The sequence below is a fragment of the Lithobates pipiens genome, unplaced genomic scaffold (assembly GCF_037356315.1).
Source record: "Lithobates pipiens isolate NorthernLeopardFrog02 unplaced genomic scaffold, aLitPip1_a1.2 Scaffold_13, whole genome shotgun sequence".
NCBI lineage: Eukaryota > Metazoa > Chordata > Amphibia > Anura > Ranidae > Lithobates > Lithobates pipiens.
In genome coordinates this window covers 82,783,482-82,803,887 of record NW_027507718.1, presented here as the reverse complement: position 1 = coordinate 82,803,887, position 20,406 = coordinate 82,783,482, and the positions used below count along the sequence as shown (strand labels likewise).

The window sequence follows — 20,406 nt, the reverse complement described above, 5'->3', positions numbered from 1 at the left end:
TGGATACAAAAAGATTTCCCAAGCTTTAAACATCCCAAGGAGTACTGTGCAAGCGATCATTTTGGAATGGAAGGAGTATCGGACCACTGCAAATCTACCAAGACCTGGCCGTCCCTCTAAACTTTCAGCTCAGACAAGGAGAAGACTGATCAGAGATGCATTCAAGAGGCCCATGATCACTCTGGATGAACTGCAGAGAACTACAGCTGAGGTGGGAGAGTGTGTCCATAGGACAACAATCAGTCGTACGCAGCACAAATCTGGCCTTTATAGAAGAGTGGCAAGAAGAAAGCCATTTCTCAAAGATATCCATAAAAAGTCTCGTCTAAAGTTTGCCACAAGCCACCTGGGACACACACCAAACATGTGGAAGAAGGTGCTCTGGTCAGATGAAACCAAAATCGAACTTTTTACCCATAATGCAAAACAATATGTTTGGCGTAAAAGCAACACAGCTCATCACCCTCAACACACCATCCCCACTGTCAAACATGGTGGTGGCAGCATCATGGTTTGGGCCTGCCTTTCTTCAGCAGGGACAGGGAAGATGGTTAAAATTGAGGGGAAGATGGATGCAGCCAAATACAGGACCATTCTGGATGAAAACCTGTTGGAGTCTGCAAAAGATCTGAAACTGGGACGGAGATTTATCTCCCAACAAGACAATGATCCCAAACATACAGCAAAATCTACAAAGGAATGGCTCACAAATAAACGTATCCAGGTGTTAGAATGGCCAAGTCAAAGTCCAGACCTGAATCCAATCGAGAATCTGTGGAAAGAGCTGAAAACTGCTGTTCACAAACGCTCTCCAACCAACCTCACTGAGCTCGAGCTGTTTTGCAAGGAAGAATGGGCAAGAATTTCAGTCTCTCGATGTGCAAAACTGATAGAGACATACCCCAAGCGACTTGCAGCTGTAATCGCAGCAAAAGGTGGCTCTACAAAGTATTAACGCAAGGGGGCCGAATAATTTTGTACTCCCCACTTTAAATTTTTTTATTCGTTAAAGTTTCAAAAATCCAATAGATTTCGTTCCACTTCACAATTGTGTCCCACTTGTTGTTGATTCTTCACAAAAAATAAAAATTTTATATCTTTGTTTGAAGCCTGAAATGTGGCAAAAGGTTGAAAAGTTCAAGGGGGCAGAATACGTTCGCAAGGCACTGTACTTTGGATGATGGACTGTCCAGAATCAGGGTTGTTTTCATATACTGGCCAATAGGTGGTGTGAGAAGTGCCAACCTGAGTGGACCTTTATTCACATTATGTGTTTATCCGATAGGAAATAAGAAAGTTCTATAGGATAACTGTGGAAAGGGTGGCATTCTTGGATGAGAATGGGGCCCACTTTCATTTATATGTGTATAGACAAATTATAGGGTATACACTGCTATGCTGTTCTTGGCTGAGGACAATTATGTAAGAGTCGCTTATGTATATATTGCACTGTGTTATCGTAGGGATAGGATGTATTTCTCTGCTGTCTGTGTTTCTCTCTTTCAGGTGTTCCTGCAACCATTGCGTCTTCCTTGGACAAGGAGAGACAGTAATTTCAACTTGGACAACACTTCTAACCTTTTTGTTTTTTTTGTGTATAGATAGATACTTAGGATGTAGACTACTGTTTGCATAATATTCCCTTACCTGTTTGGGAGGTACGCCACAAATAAAATTGTATATGTCTGTTATTTGCCCTTGTGTGAACTTCCACTTGCTCATGTATATGTTATGCATGTGTACTTCATGTGGTATGCTACATGTATTGTTATCCTTATTCCTTTCATGTTTCCCCACCTGTCAGTTTTTGCCAGGACATTCACTCTCAGGCTTGAGAGCTCAAATTATTTTTTTCTGCAAACTCCAAGACATAGTTTCCTATGCAGGGGGAGGATGTAGCACCCTGATGTTTAGGCATGGATGCTGTTAAATTTAGGAGGTCAATTGATTTTACCCTAATTCTGGAATTGCTGCACTTCTCTCTTCTATTGCAAGGTGGCCAGGTACTTAGTGACATTATATAAGACAAGGGCATTGCAAGGACAGATTAAGAAGTAATGGGGTGTCTCAACCAAAGGGCAGGGATTTTCTTGGATCCCTTGGTCTGCTGGGAGAACCTATTTATTTAGGTGGAGTCAGGTGATTGGGGTTCTGTGCCACCTGGACGGCTGTCTGGGTGGATGTCTGTCATATTGCCCTGGGCTGCTAGGCCATAAGCCTTAGGCCTTAGCCTGAGGCCTATCCCGGGGACATCTGGCTGCTAGGCTGTTTGAGGGCCTACCCAGAAGTAAGAGAGAAACGTAGGGTGTACCCCGATGAGGATGGGGGAGCTGGTACTTCACATCCAAAAAGGCATAGTAAAGGGTCTTTGGGTAGCTGAGTCTTCGTGTCATTAGAGATGTAGGTGGTAACAGAGTCCCAGCATATAGAGATAGCCGAGCAATCCCAGAGGCGATGAAGCAATGTAGGGTGTATTATTGTGCACCAAGGGCATTGTGCTTGCGAGGAGTCCACCGTGTTAGGGGGGAAGGGAAGGTAGGTCTTGTGAAAGATTTTAAACTGAGTTTGCCACCAAATGTGATTAGCATTATTTACAGGAAAAGATTGCCAGTAAAAAATATGGCTGTGACACTTGCCTGCTTCAGTGTGTTCAGGTCGCGCTGGCGAGGGGTAGGTCTGGTGGAGTTGGTGCCTGAGCGTGTCATGTGCAAAAAAAAAAAAAAATTAAAGGATGTTCATGATAGCATAAAATAACCATAAAAATGAAATACAGTATATATATATATATTTGGTGTACTTCGATGGATTTTGTTTGTTAGAAAAAAGACAAGTGATTTGATTTTAAATGTTTTGTCTTGCATCTCAAAGGTTTTTTGGTAGCCAAATAACGAAGGAAGACATTACAATAAGATCCCTGGTTCCAAGGTAAATAATTTCCACCTCCACATGGGGCCTGCATTCTGATTTCCTGACGTACAGTATCAGTTATCTGATGTTTTATGTCCTTTATATTTTTATTAATTTCTTTTTCACAATTAACTACAAAACAATCCATTATTTCATATACTTGTGTTTCAAAATAGGAAAACCACAACAATAAAAATTTTTTAATAAATATAACCATACCACATAGAGAGAAAACAAGAAGAAACCTAAACAGGGGGAGATTATACAACTTCAGTTAACTCTATATCTCCAGCTTTTCCCTCTACCCTTACTATACCAGTGATCCCTTCTCTCATACCACACACATTACCTAACCCTTTTTCTCTCTACACCACTCTCCCTCACATTAATTCCTTACTATTCTCCTTTGATTTAACAACCCTTTCACTTTTATATATTGCTACTTCTCCCATTCTTTTTTCTTGCACCACCTTTTCCAAATCTTATTCAATTTCTTAAAGGCTCCTTGTCTAATGTATGATGTCCTTTCTTTAAGAATCACCACAATGATATTTTGTTCCCATTCCCTACTAGAAGGGGAGGAAGATTGCCACTTCTGGGCTATAAGTTTCCTAGCCTGGAAGAGGCATCTCAAAATTGCTACGTTAATATCTTTTGGGTTACCCTCTCCCTCTGCCCACCCCAGTATATACCATGGGGTCCATGTCAATAGATACCTCAAATACCTGAGCTATATTTAGTGATGGACGAACTTCCGATGGGACGTTTCGCGAACGCGGACCGCGTACGCGGCCGATAGTTTGGGAACCGTAACGTTCGCGGTGGGCCCCATTGACTTCAATGGGAGGCGAACTTTGCAAACCTACAGGTCAAATTTGCAGCCACAAAATAATTAATAGCTGTGCAAACATAGTCCCACCACATGGCCAATGACATAACACATGTATGAGGTGAATCTGGGATCGACAATTACAAGCATTCTTTTTTTATATGGGAAATTGTTGTGACAATTCAGGACTGTGGAGCGCATGAAGGCAATGGAGGAGAGGGAAGGTCAGGGTAGGGAAAGAAGAGGGTGCAGGAGATGATCACCAGCAGCGTGACATACAGCAATGACACCTGCACCGTGATAGTCATCTGACAGCAGCACCGTGATAGAGAGCACTGACATCAGCAGCGTGACATACAGCAATGACACCTGCACCGTGATAGTCATCTGACACCAGCACCGTGATAGAGAGCACTGACATCAGCAGCGTGACATAAAGCACTAACACCAGCACCGTGATATACAGCACTGACAGCAGCTCCGTGATAGAGAGCACTGACATCAGCACCGTGATATACAGCACTGACACCTGCACCGTAAGCAGCCTCAGGAGGAAGTCAGCATAGTACAGGGATGGTGGGAGCCCCTCATAATGAGCATAGCACAGGGATGGTGGGAGCCCCTCATAATGAGCATAGCACAGAGATGGTGGGAGCCCCTCATAATATGCACAGCAGAGGTACAGCCCCAGGAGGAAGTCAGCACAGCACAGGGATGGTGGGAGCCCCTCATAATAAGCAGCCCCAGGAGGAAGTCAGCACAGCACAGGGATGGTGGGAGCTCCTCATAATAAGCAGCCCCAGGAGGAAGTCAGCACAGCACAGGGATGGTGGGAGCCCCTCATAATAAGCAGCCCCAGGAGGAAGTCAGCACAGCACAGGGATTGGTGGGAGCCCCTCATAATATGCACAGCAGAGGTACAGCCCCAGGAGAAAGTCAGCACAGCACAGGGATGGTGGGAGCCCCTCATAATAAGAAGGCCCAGGAGGAAGTTAGCACAGCACAGGGATGTTGGGAGCCCCTCATGATAAGCAGCCCCAGTAGAAATATGACACCGCTCGACATCTTCAAAGAGGAGGGTACGGGCATATAGTACGGTGTGCTTTTTTTGGACAAGGAAGTGAGCCAAATGAAGAAAGAAGGTCTGTGTGCTCGATTAAAAAAATAGTTTATCGACATATACATGGTCTACTGGTCACATGTGTTGAATTCCTCCAAGATGCATGCCTCATTCATTTTTAGAAATGTGAGGTAGTTAACACTGTCGTGAGCTAAGTGAGTACGCTTATCGGTCACGATCCCCCCTGCTGCGCTGAACGTCCTTTCGGACAGGACACTGGACGAGGGGCAAGCCAACAGTTTGATCGCAAATTGGGCAAGCTCTGGCCAGAGGTCAAGCCTGCCCACCTAGTAGTCCAGGGGTTCATCACTCCTCAGAGCGTCCACATCGGCCGTTAACCCGATGTAGTCGGACACCTGACGGTCTAGGCGTTCCCTGACGCTGGATCCGGATGACACCTGTCGATGGGTTGGCTGAAAGAATGACCTCGTATCCGAAGTCACCAACACATCTTCAAACCGGCCTCTTCTTGCAGGCGCTGTTGGATTGGTACCCGCAACTCCTTCTCTGGGAGTGGGAATTGCTCCTCTGCCAGCGCACGCAAAAGCAGAATGCCGCATTTCTTGAAGCAAGGCCTGGAAATGCTCCATTCTGCCAGCCCTCTGTGACGGCGGTAACATTTCTGCCATTTTGTGTTTGTACCGGGGGTCTAAGTACGTTGCCACCCAGTACTGGTCCTTGACCCTTCTGCTTTTTATACGGGGGTCCCTATTAAAACACTGGAGCATGAAGGCCCCCATTTGCACTAAACTGGAAGCGGTGTGGTGGCCTGGCTCCTGCTCATCATCCAGGATAATGTCGTCCTCTTCATTCTCCTCTCCCCATCCACGCACAACAGGGATCCCAGAAAGGTTTAAAGCATGCTCTTCTTGCTCCTCCTCATCCGCACCGGCACCATCCTCCTCTGACTCCTCTTCAGACTCCTGTTGTTGACTTGTCTGATAGAGTAGCCCCCCTTGGGAATTCATCCAGCATTGCGACTTCCTCATCTTCCCGCTCCTGCTCCTCCACAGCTTGATCAATGACACGACGCAATGCACGCTCCATAAAAAAGGCATAAGGTACCATGTCACAGATGGCGCCATGGCTGCGACTGACCAGTTTGGTGATCTCCTCAAATGGCCGCAGAAGTCTGCATGCGTCGCGCATGAGCAGCCACTGGCGCTGTGAAAAAAACCCCAGCTCCCCAGAACCTGTTCTGCTGCAGAGTTCATACAGGTAGACCTTAACTGCACGTTTCTGCTGGAGCAGCCTATCAAGCATATAGAAGGTTGAGTTCCATCGCGTCGGGCAATCGCAAATAAGACATCTGACCGGCAGATTGTGTCGCCGCTGAATGTCAGCAAGGCGAGCCATGGCCGTGTAAGATCTTCTGAAATGGGCCGAGATTTTCCTTGCCTACCACAAGATGTCCTGCACCCCAGGGTATTTGACAAGGAATCGCTGCACGACCAAGTTTAAGACATGTGCCATGCATGGCACGTGCGTGATTTTGCCCTGTTTCAATGCGCTAAGCAGATTGGCACTGTTGTCACACACCACTTTGTGGTGTTCCAATGGCCACAAATTTGCGAAAGGCCTCCGAGTCCACCAGTTTATATGGCAGTAGTTGGCGGGCTATGAGTTCTGACAAGCCAGCCGTCAACCGCTGGGCAAGAGGGTTATCCGGCGTCATCATTTTTTACGCTCGAACATTAGGCCCACGGAAGCCTGCCTTTTTGCAGAAAAACGTGAGCTTGGCGTGATGGAAGGTAGAGTGGAGTGGCGGACAATTTTGAGGAGAGAGGAGAAGGAGAAGTAGAAGATGAGGCTGGACGGTGAGAGCCTGGAGTGTGGCTTTGTGTGTTCCGTTGCTCCCACTGGGCTCGGTGATGGCTGCTCATGTGCCTTCTTAACCACTTGCCGACCGCCTCACGCCGATGTACGTCATCAGAATGGCACGGGCAGGCATAAGCACGTACATGTACGTGCTTTGCCTCCCGCGGGTCGGGGGCCCGATCGGGCCCCCGCCCGGTGCCTGCGGCGGTCGGTTTTCGTTCGGGAGCGATCCCGGACGAGGGGACGGCCATTCATTCATGGCCACCCCCTCGCGATCGCTCCCGACGAATGGAAATCCCCGGTGACATCACTTCCTCTCCTGTAATGTAAACACAGGAGAGGAAGTGATGTATTCTCTCCTCCGTGTCGGTATTTTTCGTTCCGACACGGAGGAGAGCGGATCAGTGAGTTGCACCAACACATCCCACACACAGTAGAACATGCCAGGCACACTCACACCCCCCCTTTACCCCCCGATCACCCCCCCAATTACCCCTGCCCCCCAGTCACAGTGACACCAATGTCATTTTTTTTTTTTTTTTTTTTTTTTTTGCATTGGTGTCATTTGTGACTGTAATAACTGTTAGGGCAGTTAGGGTTAGCCCCCTTTAGTTCTAATGTACCCCCCTAACCCCCCCAATAAAGGTTTAACCCCGTGATCACCCCCCGTCGCCAGTGTCACTAAGGCTGGGTTCACATTGCAGCGGTTTATGAGAACGAATGTGATTCGCACCGCACTGCAGTGCAAATCACATCCGATCTCTGTGCGATTCGAGTTCAGCCATTCGCCGCACCCGCCGCACCCGCCACACCCGCCGCACCCACCGCAAATTCGCACGGGACCCTTTTTTTGGCCCGCAGCAGAATCGGATCGCATGGGTGTTCACACCATGCGATCCGAGTTTGCAGATCGCACTGCGATATGCGAACTGATCTGGGGGTGTCAGTAACATTTCACTGACACTCCCAGCAGTTCGCATAGGGCAGTGTGAACTGCCGCCGGGAGGCATGCGATGCGGGAACCCGCCGCGGATTCGCGGCGTTTCCGCATCGCTCCAGTGTGAACCCAGCCTAATAAGCGATCATTTTTCTGATCGCCGTATTAGTGTCACAGGTGACGCTAGTTAGGCAGGTAGGTATTTAGGTTCGCCGCAGCTTTTTATAGCGCTAGGGACCCCCATATACTACCGCATAAAGCCCCCTGATTGCCCCCTAGTTAACCCTTTCACCAGTGATCACCATATAACTGTTACAGGTGACGCTGGTTGGTTAGTTATTTTTTTATAGTTTCAGGGCACCCGCCATTTATTACCTAATAAAGGTTTAACCCCCTGATCACCCGGCAGGTGTCATTTGTGACTAATAACTGTTAGGGCAGTTAGGGTTAGCCCCCTTTAGTTCTAAGGTACCCCCCTAACCCCCCCAATAAAGGTTTAACCCCGTGATCACCCCCCGTCGCCAGTGTCACTAAGGCTGGGTTCACATTGCAGCGGTTTATGAGAACGGATGTGATTCGCACCGCACTGCAGTGCAAATCACATCCGATCTCTGTGCGATTCGAGTTCAGCTATACAGATAGTATGGCTGAATTCGTGTCGCACCCGCCGCACCCGCCGCAAACTCGCACGGGACCCTTTTTTTGGTCCGCAGCAGAATCGGATCGCATGGGTGTTCACACCATGCGATCCAAGTTTGCAGATCGCACTGCGATATGCGAACTGATCTGGGGGTGTCATTAACATTTCACTGACACTCCCAGCAGTTCGCATAGGGCAGTGTGAACTGCCGCCGGGAGGCATGCGATGCGGGAACCCGCCGCGCATTCGTGGCGTTCCCGCATCGCTCCAGTGTGAACCCAGCCTAATAAGCGATCGTTTTTCTGATCGCTGTATTAGTGTCACAGGTGACGCTAGTTAGGCAGGTAGGTATTTAGGTTCGCCGCAGCTTTTTATAGCGCCAGGGACCCCCATATACTACCGCATAAAGCCCCCTGATTGCCCCCTAGTTAACCCTTTCACCAGTGATCACCATATAACTGTTACAGGTGACGCTGGTTGGTTAGTTATTTTTTTATAGTTTCAGGGCACCCGCCATTTATTACCTAGTCTCACTAGTGTACCCCTAAATTTAGGGGTGTCTACTTTCTAAAATGGGGTCATTTGGGGGGGGGGGTTTGTGCCATCTTGGCATTTTATGGCCTTCAAAACTGTAACGCCCTTAGAAAGCCTGAAGGCGGTGCTTGGTTTTTGGGGCCCCGTACGCGGCTAGGCTCCCAAAAAGTCCCACATATGTGGTATCCCCGTACTCAGGAGAAGCAGCAGAATTTATTTTGGGGTGTCATTTCACATATGCCCATGGCATGCGTGAGCAATATATCATTTAGTGACAACTTTGTGAAAAAAAAAAAAAGTTTGTAATTTTCCCGCAACTTGTGGCAAAATATAAAATATTCCATGGACTCAACATGCCTCTCAGCAAATAGCTTGGGGTGTCTACTTTCTAAAATGGGGTCATTTGTGGGGGTTTTGTGCCATCTTGGCATTTTATGGCCTTCAAAACTGTAATAGGTAGTGAGAAGTGAACTCAAAAAATTACGCCCTTAGAAAGCCTGAAGGCGGTGCTTGGTTTTCGGGGCCCCGTACGCGGCTAGGCTCCCAAAAAGTCCCACATATGTGGTATCCCCGTACTCAGGAGAAGCAGCAGAATTTATTTTGGGGTGTCATTTCACATATGCCCATGGCATGCATGAGCAATATATCATTTAGTGACAACTTTGTGAAAAAAAAAAAAAAAAAAAAAAAGTTTGTAATTTTCCCGCAACTTGTGGCAAAATATAAAATATTCCATGGACTCAACATGCCTCTCAGCAAATAGCTTGGGGTGTCTACTTTCTAAAATGGGGTCATTTGTGGGGGTTTTGTGCCATCTTGGCATTTTATGGCCTTCAAAACTGTAATAGGTAGTGAGGCGTGAAATCAAAAATTTACGCCCTTAGAAAGCCTGAAGGCGGTGCTTGGTTTTCAGGGCCCTGTACGCGGCTAGGCTCCCAAAAAGTCCCACATATGTGGTATCCCCGTACTCAGGAGAAGCAGCAGAATTTATTTTGGGGTGTCATTTCACATACGCCCATAGCATGTGTGAGCAATATATCATTTAGTGACAACTTTGTGTAAAAAAAAAAAAAAAATTTTTTTTTTGTCATTATTCAATCGCTTGAGGCAAAAAAATAAAATATTCAATGGGCTCAACATGCCTCTTATCAATTTCCTTAGGGGGTCTACTTTCCAAAATGGGGTCATTTGGGGGGGTTTTGTACTGCCCTGTCATTTTAGCACCTCAAGAAATGAGATAGACAGTCGTAAACTAAAAGCTGCGTAAATTCCAGAAAACGTACCTTAGTTTGTAGATGTGACAACTTTTGCGCAAACCAATAAATATACAATTATTGACTTTTTTTTTACCAAAGACATGTGGCTGAATACATTTTGGCCTAAATGTATGACTAAAATTGAGTTTATTGGATTTTTCTAATAACAAAAAGTAGAAAATATCATTTTTTTTCAAAATTTGCGGTCTTTTTACGTTTATATCGCAAAAAATAAAAATCGCAGAGGCAATCAAATACCATCAAAAGAAAGCTCTATTTGTGGGAAGAAAAGGACGCAAATTTTGTTTGGGTACAACATTGCATGACCGCGCAATTACCAGTTAAAGCAGCGCAGTGCCAAAGTGTAAAAAGACCTCTGGTCATTTACCAGCAAAATGGTCCGGTCTGAAAGTGGTTAAGGTGGTCATCCCTAGGTGAGTGTTGGGCTTACCGTGACTAATGCGTTGACTGCAAAGATTGCAGATGGCAACGCTATTGTCAGCAGCGGACACGTTAAAAAAAACCACACTGTGGAGCCATGTGCCGGTGTCCTGGGAGCGCAAGATGTGACTGTACATGGTCGATGACTCGCTCCTGATACATTTGCAGTCTGCTTTGTCCCTCCTGTGCAATGTAAGTTATTCCTGCTTCTCCTCCCTATCTGCTGGTCCATATCTCCCTCTGAACTCCCCTCCTCTTCCTCTCTTGTGGGCACCCACGTGACATCACTAGACACGTCATCATCGACATCACCTTCCCCACCGCTGTAAGTAGAGATCTCGGAGTAGGCAGCAACACCGGGGACCAACCTCCGCCTTGGGCTGATCTGGGTACTGTTGTCAGACTGCTGAGTGGCGGTTGTTGCTACCTCCTTTTCCTGATCCAATACCAAGAGTGGCTGCGCATCAGAAATGTCTTGATATGGATCGGAAAATAATTCCTGTGACTCAAGCGGAAGGTATGTGGTGGTGATGGTGTTGGTGGTGGTAGTGTCTTTGGGGGTGCACATAGCAGAGAGTGAAGAAGAGGGTGCAGGTCGAGAGGATGAGGAGGGTGCAGAAGAGTAAGGCTGAGTGAGCCACTCAACCAGGTCTGGTGCGTCCTTTAAAGTAATTGAACGCACCTTCTGCAACTTCCCACTTTGGCTCAAGCCTGTTGCTCCTGCCCTACCCTTACCACCCCTGCAGAAGGGCCTGCCTCTTCCTCTGCCTGTCATTTTTTAAATGACCCTGTGACAAAATTCTCAGTCCCTATACTGATGAAGCACTGCTGCAGTATAGGGCAGCGGTCAGCAGTAGTGCACCTCAACCCTATGTATTGTGGACCTATACCAGTCCTTATAGAATGGCAGACTGTACCTCACTCAACCCTATGTACTGTAGCACCCTAGACAGACCAAGTTACCAGTCCTTATAAGGACCTTTGTGGAACAAGTAGGTTGTGTGTGACTGATTAGCAGACTGTACGTCAGTCCCTATACTGATGAAGGACTGCTGCAGTATAGGGCAGCGGTCAGCAGTAGTGCACCTCAACCCTATGTATTGTGGACCTATACCAGTCCTTACGGAATAGCAGACTGTACCTCACTCAACCCTATGTACTGTAGCACCCTAGACCTTACCAGTCCTTATAAGGACCTTTGTGGAACAAGTAGGTTGTGACTGATTAGCAGACTGCAGCAGAAGGGCAGCAGTCAAGTATAATATTCTTTCTATATTTGGAAGAAAGAATATTATACGTGTACAAGCCTATTACCATACCAGTCCTGAGAAGAACCTTTGTGGACCTAATATAGTAACAGCTACTGATTAAACTGACCCTCACTGCCTCACACACAGCTTCCTACCTGTCCCTATATAAACTGACAAAACAGAGGCTGCGGGAACAATAACTGGAATAGCACTTTTGTGGACCTGATAGTAACAGCTAATGATTAAACTGACTGTCCCTGCAGCACACACCATCTTGTCCCTTTCTCTAAACTGACAAAAGACACTCAGGCTGCTGCAACAATCACTAGCTGTCATGAAAAGGTCCACCCGTTGGTGGCGCTGTTTATCTTTTGGACTGTAGTACCGGCGCTCACCAGCGGGTGTACTCCGGCAGTGTGGAGCAGACAGCATCTGCTCCGATCAGCTGTCACGTGAGATTAATCATCAGTCTTGTATATACCCGGCAAGCGCTAATATGCTTTGCCTTGGTATCTCTCTCTGCAAGTGCCCTGACCGCTGGAACCTGAACCTGAACCTGAACCTGAACCTGAACCCTGAACCCTGAACCCTGAACCCTGTACCCTGTACCCTGAACCCTGTACCCTGTATCTACCTGATCTGTCCCTTTCCTATCCTGAGCCCATCCTGGACCTGTTGTCCCTCCTGCTACCTAGATCCCTGCTCTGCAGCCGATCCATCCGTCCTTACCCATTGACTGATTCCCCGGTATATGACCTCGGCCTGGCTTTCATTGACGTCTCCGGTAGTTCCCATTTATTGTATATATATTTCTTGCTGTTGTGGTTGGTTGTGCACTGTATGTTTTCACTTTCTTTTATAATAAACACTTGTTATTTTCATTCACATTCGTTCTGGGTTTCCTCTGTGCAGTCCACACAGTCTGGTCTAACAATTCCCTGACAGTATACCAAGGCCATCCCTGACCAGACGTGGCTGCATTGAGGAACCATCCCGACCTGTGAAGTCGGCCAATATGGATTTCAATGAAATCTTGTATTATTCTCTGCTGGCCGAAGAGGATGGTGAATATTGTCGCCAGCTTCTAAAAGGATGGACTAGTGACCAGCTGATGGAAACCATCCGATCAGCTCATTCCCTGGTGGATCAGGGCTACATGTCATTTGAGGATGTGCAGCCCTTGATCCAGTTATGTGCAAAGCCAGCCCTGTCATGTTATCCCGAAGGAAGTGATGATTTTTCTCCCCCCTTCAATTTGGGCCAAGTTGAATCTCTGGTATGGTTGTTAGAGGATGATCCAGCCTATTTCATGGAATGTTATTCCTCTTGTCCACGGCAGGTGTTGTCTGATTGCATCCATTCAGTGCAATCTCTGGTTAGCCAGGCTGTGTGCGAATCAGTGTTTGTTCAACCTGTACTACAAGCATGGTCAGATCTCCTGCGTTTAGCCAAGCCACAACACTCCAGCCCTGTCATTAACCACCTTCCTTCCCAAGTGTCTATCTCCCCATTGCCTATGGCAACCTCAGCTACAGCCCAGTCTACTCCACTTCCTACCAAATACTATTATCCTGTCACCAAGTGTTGCACCTATCCTGCCTTCAATCCACCCGCCTCTTCTCCTCCACCTGTAACAGTCCCACAGAACCCTCCTCCTGCCACTGTTCCTTGGTCTTCCTTTTGCCCAGATACTTTCTTTTCTTACAGCCCTGCACCTACCTACAAAGCTGCAGTGGCTAAGTCAAAAAAGAAACGAAAGTTCTTTCCGACCCGCACAATCCTGCCAGTAACCCAACCTGCCTCCGCACCAACCAACCCAGTCCCAGCCACCCAGCCTGACGTCCCAGTCTCTGCTACCCAGCCTGACGTCCCAGTTTCTGCTACCCAGCCTGATGTCCTGCTGCCTACCTTCCAGTCCAACGTGACAGCCTTCCAGTCTGATGTTGTGCCGCCTGCCTTCCAGTCTGATGTCGTGCCACTTGCCTTCCAGTCTGATGTTGTGCCACCTGCCTTCCAGTCTGATGTTGTGCCACCTGCCTTCCAGTCTGATGTTGTGCCACCTGCCTTCCAGTCTGATGTCGCGCCACCTGCTTTCCAGTCTGATGTCGTGCCACCTGCCTTCCAGTCTGAAGTCGCGCCACCTGCCTTCCAGTCTGATGTCGTGCCACCTGCCTTCCAGTCTGATGTCGTGCCACCTGCCTTCCAGTCTGATGTCGTGCCACCTGCCTTCCAGTCTGATGTCGTGCCACCTGCCTTCCAGTCTGATGTCGTGCCACCTGCCTTCCAGTCTGATGTCGTGCCACCTGCCTTCCAGTCTGATGTCGTGCCACCTGCCTTCCAGTCTGATGTCGTGCCACCTGCCTTCCAGTCTGATGTCGCGCCACCTGCCTTCCAGTCTGATGTCGTGCCACCTGCCTTCCAGTCTGATGTCGTGCCACCTGCCTTCCAGCCTGATGTCCCGGCCTTCCAGCCAGACGCCTTCCAGCCTGATGTCCCGGCCTTCCAGCCAGACGCCTTCCAGCCTGATGTCCCGGCCTTCCAGCCAGACGCCTTCCAGCCTGATGTCCCGGCCTTCCAGCCAGACGCCTTCCAGCCTGATGTCCCGGCCTTCCAGCCAGACGCCTTCCAGCCTGATGTCCCGGCCTTCCAGCCAGACGCCTTCCAGCCTGATGTCCCGGCCTTCCAGCCAGACGCCTTCCAGCCTGATGTCCCGGCCCTCCAGCCAGACGCCTTCCAGCCTGATGTCCCGGCCCTCCAGCCAGACGCCTTCCAGCCTGATGTCCCGGCCTTCCAGCCAGACGCCTTCCAGCCTGATGTCCCGGCCTTCCAGCCAGACGCCTTCCAGCCTGATGTCCCGGCCTTCCAGCCAGACGCCTTCCAGCCTGATGTCCCGGCCTTCCAGCCAGACGCCTTCCAGCCTGATGTCCCGGCCTTCCAGCCAGACGCCTTCCAGCCTGATGTCCCGGCCTTCCAGCCAGACGCCTTCCAGCCTGATGTCCCGGCCTTCCAGCCAGACGCCTTCCAGCCTGATGTCCCGGCCTTCCAGCCAGACGCCTTCCAGCCTGATGTCCCGGCCTTCCAGCCAGACGCCTTCCAGCCTGATGTCCCGGCCTTTCAGCCAGACGCCTTCCAGCCTGATGTCCCGGCCTTTCAGCCAGACGCCTTCCAGCCTGATGTCCCGGCCTTTCAGCCAGACGCCTTCCAGCCTGATGTCCCGGCCTTCCAGCCAGACGCCTTCCAGCCTGATGTCCCGGCCTTCCAGCCAGACGCCTTCCAGCCTGATGTCCCGGCCTTCCAGCCAGACGCCTTCCAGCCTGATGTCCCGGCCTTCCAGCCAGACGCCTTCCAGCCTGATGTCCCGGCCTTCCAGCCAGACGCCTTCCAGCCTGATGTCCCGGCCTTCCAGCCAGACACCTTCCAGCCTGATGTCCCGGTCTTCCAGCCTGATGTCCCGGCCTTCCAGCCTGATGTCCCGGCCCTCCAGCCAGACGCCTTGCAGCCTGATGTCCCGGCCTTCCAGCCAGACGCCTTGCAGCCTGATGTCCCGGCCTTCCAGCCAGACGCCTTGCAGCCTGATGTCCCGGCCTTCCAGCCAGACGCCTTGCAGCCTGATGTCCCGGCCTTCCAGCCAGACGCCTTGCAGCCTGATGTCCCGGCCTTCCAGCCAGACGTCTTGCAGTCTGATGTCCCGGCCTTCCAGTCTGACGTCTTGCAGTCTGATGCCCCGGCCTTCCAGTCTGACGTCTTGCAGTCTGATGCCCCGGCCTTCCAGTCTGACGTCTTCCAGTCTGATGCCCCGGCCTTCCAGTCTGACGTCTTCCAGTCTGATGCCCCGGCCTTCCAGTCTGACGCCTTCCAGTCTGATGCCCCGGCCTTCCAGTCTGACGCCTTCCAGTCTGATGCCCCGGCCTTCCAGTCTGATGCCTTCCAGTCTGATGCCCCGGCCTTCCAGTCTGATGCCTTCCAGTCTGATGCCCCGGCCTTCCAGTCTGATGCCTTCCAGTCTGATGCCCCGGCCTTCCAGTCCGATGCCTTCCAGTCTGATGCCCCGGCCTTCCAGTCCGATGCCTTCCAGTCTGATGCCCCGGCCTTCCAGTCTGATGACCCGGCCTTCCAGTCTGATGCCTTCCAGTCTGATGCCCCGGCCTTTCAGTCTGATGCCTTCCAGTCTGATGCCCCGGCCTTCCAGTCTGATGACCCGGCCTTCCAGTCTGATGCCTTCCAGTCTGATGACCCGGCCTTCCAGTCTGATGCCTTCCAGTCTGATGCCCCGGCCTTCCAGTCTGATGCCCCGGCCTTCCAGTCTGATGCCTTCCAGTCTGATGCCCCGGCCTTCCAGTCTGATGTCTTCCAGTCTGATGCCCCGGCCTACCAGTCCGTTGCCTTCCAGTCTGATGTGCCTACTGTCCAGCCTGATGTGCCTGCCTTCCAGCCTGACATCCCAGTGCCCGCCTTCCAGCCTGACGTGCCGCTGCCCGCCTTCCAGCCTGACGTGCCGCTGCCCGCCTTCCAGCCTGATGTGTCGCTGCCTGCCTTCCAGCCCGATGTGCCAGCTTGCCAGTCTGATGTGCCGGCTTGCCAAATTGATGCCCCAGCTTTCCGGCCTGACGTTCCAGCTTTCCGGCCTGACGTTCCAGCTTTCCGGCCTGACGTTCCAGCTTTCCGGCCTGACGTTCCAGCTTTCCGGTCTGACGTTCCAGCTTTCCAGCCTGGTGCCCCTGCTTGTCAGCCTGGTGCCCCTGCTTGTCAATCTGTTGTCCTTGCTTGCCAGCCTGATGTTCCAGCTTGCCAGCTTGATGTCTCTGCTTGCCAGCCTGATGTCTCTGCTTGCCAGCCTGATGTCTCTGCTTGCCAGCCTGATGTCTCTGCCTCCCAGTCTGATGTGCCGTATCTCCAGCCTGATGTGCCAGCTTCCCAGCCTGATGCTTGGATACTGATGTTCCAGTCTGAAGTGCCCATGTCTCAGCCTGAAGTTTCGGTGTCCGCTACTCAGTCTGCGGAGTCGGTGCCCGCTGTCTGCCCTGACGTGCCCGCTGTCTGCCCTGACGTGCCCACTGTCTGCCCTGACGTGCCCGCCGTCTGCCCTGACGTGCCCGGTACCCAGCTTGACGTGCCCTCATCCATGGTGTGGTTTAAGGCCATTAACCTGGGACAATTACACCTAGTTGGAGCGTCCGGAGGCCGCTCCTTTGAGGGGGGGTACTGTCATGAAAAGGTCCACCCGTTGGTGGCGCTGTTTATCTTTTGGACTGTAGTACCGGCGCTCACCAGCGGGTGTACTCCGGCAGTGTGGAGCAGACAGCATCTGCTCCGATCAGCTGTCACGTGAGATTAATCATCAGTCTTGTATATACCCGGCAAGCGCTAATATGCTTTGCCTTGGTATCTCTCTCTGCAAGTGCCCTGACCGCTGGAACCTGAACCTGAACCTGAACCCTGAACCCTGAACCCTGAACCCTGAACCCTGAACCCTGAACCCTGAACCCTGTACCCTGTACCCTGAACCCTGTACCCTGTATCTACCTGATCTGTCCCTTTCCTATCCTGAGCCCATCCTGGACCTGTTGTCCCTCCTGCTACCTAGATCCCTGCTCTGCAGCCGATCCATCCGTCCTTACCCATTGACTGATTCCCCGGTATATGACCTCGGCCTGGCTTTCATTGACGTCTCCGGTAGTTCCCATTTATTGTATATATATTTCTTGCTGTTGTGGTTGGTTGTGCACTGTATGTTTTCACTTTCTTTTATAATAAACACTTGTTATTTTCATTCACATTCGTTCTGGGTTTCCTCTGTGCAGTCCACACAGTCTGGTCTAACAATTCCCTGACACTAGCACAGCACTGCCTCAAACCTATATCCTGAACTACACCTAACACCTATACCAGACCTGAAAAGAACTTTTGTGTACAAAATAGCTAGCGATTTGGGTCACTGCAATCTCTCCCTGCTCCACACAGCAACCTCTCCCTATAGTGACAGAAGAAAGAATGTAAAATGGCCGCTGGATCGCGTCTATTTATAAGTTAGGGGGAATGTCCAAGTGTCCATGTGCTGTAATGTCTCAATTGGCTGTCCTGTACCCCATGATGGATGTGTCATCATAGGTCAAAGATCTTTTACACAGTAAACACGGAAGTCCGCCGGGCGAACGGCGGCAATAGTCTGCCGATCGAGCGGACCGCGTACAGCCGAAATTCGCCGCGAAACGACCGCCGGGCTAACCGTTCGGCCATCACTAGCTATATTATCTATTACTTCCCTCCAGTATCGAAATAGCTTGGGACATCTCCAAAACATAAAATATAAAATAACAAAAGGGATGTGGAAGAGCAACTGCTCCTTCCTTAATTGGGAGTTGTAAAGTGCTTAAACTAATACAGTAGGTGACCATGATATTGTGTCAATCTCGCCGCGTCTATCGGCGAGATTGACACCCTACGAGCCCCATCGCGGGAGCCAGCGCTGAGCTGGCTCGCATCGGGAAAGGAAAAATGTTTCTTTTCCTTTCCCGATAAGCGACAAGCATCGCTGGCCGGGTTCACACTGGTGCGGGGATCCGAATTGGATTCCCGCCAATACCAGGCACTGTGTTTGGTATGAATCCTAAGGGAGAACTCCACGCCAACTTAAACACGGCATGGGTTCCCCCTTGGGAGGCATACCAGGCCCTTAGGTCCGGTAGGGATTTTAAGGGGAATCCCCTACGCCGAAAAAAACGGCGTAGCCCCCCCAAAAGCCATACCAGACCCCTATCCGAGCATGCAGCCCGGCTGGTCAGGAAAGGGGGTGGGGACGAGCGAGCGCCCCCCTCCTGAGCCATACCAGGTTCTTTAATAAGGGGGCCCCCGGATAGCGGCCCCCCACCGTATGTGAATGAGTATGGGGTACAATATACCCCTACCCATTCACCTGTGAAAAAAAAACACAACACACAAGGGTTAAAATAGTTTATTGCACAGCTCCGGGGGTCTTCTCGCCGGACTCCTCCGCTATCTTCTGCTAGCTCTTTTACTAGCAGAGGAGCCCGGCTTTCTTCTTCGTCGCCGCCCTCTTCCGACTTTGGGGGGTCTTGTCCCCCTCTTCGGTTCTTCTTGCCGGGCCAGCGCTTCTTCTTCCAGCTCTTTTACTAGCGGTGGCCCGGTCTTCTGTCGCCGCCACCGCCTTCCGTTCTTCTTCTGGAGATGTTGACTGGACGCTCTCTACGGCCACAATGACTGGGACGCGGTGCGCGGCGACTTATATAGGGACACAGGGCGGGGTCACCGGTTGATGTCACATGGTGACCCCGCCCCCTTACGATGTCACAGTTCCAGCATCCTCCGGGACTGTGACATCGTAAGGGGGCGGGGTCACCATGTGACATCAACCGGTGACCCTGCCCCTTGTCCCTATATAAGTTGCTGCGCACCGCGTCCCTGGCATTGAGGCCGGAGAGAGCATCGAGTCAACATCTCCAGAAGAACGGAAGGCGGTGACGGCGACAGAAGACCGGGCCACCACTAGTATAAGAGCTAGAAGAAGTAGCGGTGGCCCGGCAATTAGAACCGAAGAGGGGGACAAGACCCCCCGAAGTCGGAAGAAGAGGGCGGCAACGAAGAAGAAAGCCGGGCTCCTCCGCTAGTAAAAGAGCTAGCAGAAGATAGCGGAGGAGTCTGGCGAGAAGACCCCCGAAGACAGAAGACCCCCGGAGCTGTGCAATAAACGATTTTAACCCTTGTGTGTTGCGTTTTTTTTTTTTTCACAGGTGAATCAGTAGGGGTACATTTGTACCCCATACTCATTCACATAGGGTGGGGGGCCGCTATCCGGGGGCCCCCTTATTAAAGGGGGCTCCGGGATTCCGATAACCCCCCCGCAGACCCCGACAACCAACGGCCAGGGTTGTCGGGAAGAGGCCCTTGTCCTCATCAACATGGGGACAAGGCACTTTGGGGTGGGGGGGCCACACGGCCCCTCCTTCCCTAAGGCACCCCTCATGTTGAGGGCACGCGGCCTGGTACGGCTCAGGAGGGGGGGGCGCTCGCTCGTCCCCACCCCCTTTCCTGACTGGCCGGGATGCGTGTTCGGATAGGGGTCTGGTATGGATTTTGGGGGGGACCCCATGCTGGTTTTTTCGACAAAGGGGATTCCCCTTAAAATCCCTACCAGACCTAAGGGCCTGGTATGCCCCCGAGAAGGCATGCAGGCTTCATGAGTGAGGCGACATTATCGCCGCTCTCTTGCTCTCGCTACTATAGGAAAATGACATTTTCCTATAGCAGCCAGCACGAGAACCAGCGCAACGGGATTGCGCTGGTTAGAGAAGCCTGCCGCCGGGAACCAGCGCAACAGTATCACGCTGGAAACACAATATCGGTGGCACCTACTGTACGCGCTGATCCCCCTTTCCAAATGAATTCCCTGAAAATTGTATTTATCTTGTAGAACCATTTCTTGTGGATCCAAACCGGTGAGTTATGCAAAACATATATAAAGGTTGAGGTAAAAATATAATTTTAATTAAATTGCAACGATCTGCCACGATTAGAGGGAGTTTTTTTTCCAGATTTTGACTTTTCCCTTAAATTTAAATAATAGTGGTTCCAAATTATCGGCTATGTATTGATTAGGATCTTTAAAATTTTTTATACCCAGATATTTAATATGACTTGCTATTTGTAGCCGCTCGGG

At 50.6% G+C, this 20,406-nt stretch overlaps 1 protein-coding gene across 1 annotated transcript in view; it reads left to right on the top strand.

Annotated features, from left to right (window-relative positions):
• LOC143974144 (prostaglandin reductase 1-like) overlaps window positions 1-20,406 on the top strand; it is a 182,124-nt gene that overhangs the window by 87,643 nt on the left and 74,075 nt on the right. The window contains exon 4 of the mRNA XM_077475258.1: window positions 2,869-2,925. Coding sequence (XP_077331384.1) covers window positions 2,869-2,925 — 57 coding nt within the window. The remainder of the gene's footprint in view (window positions 1-2,868; window positions 2,926-20,406) is intronic.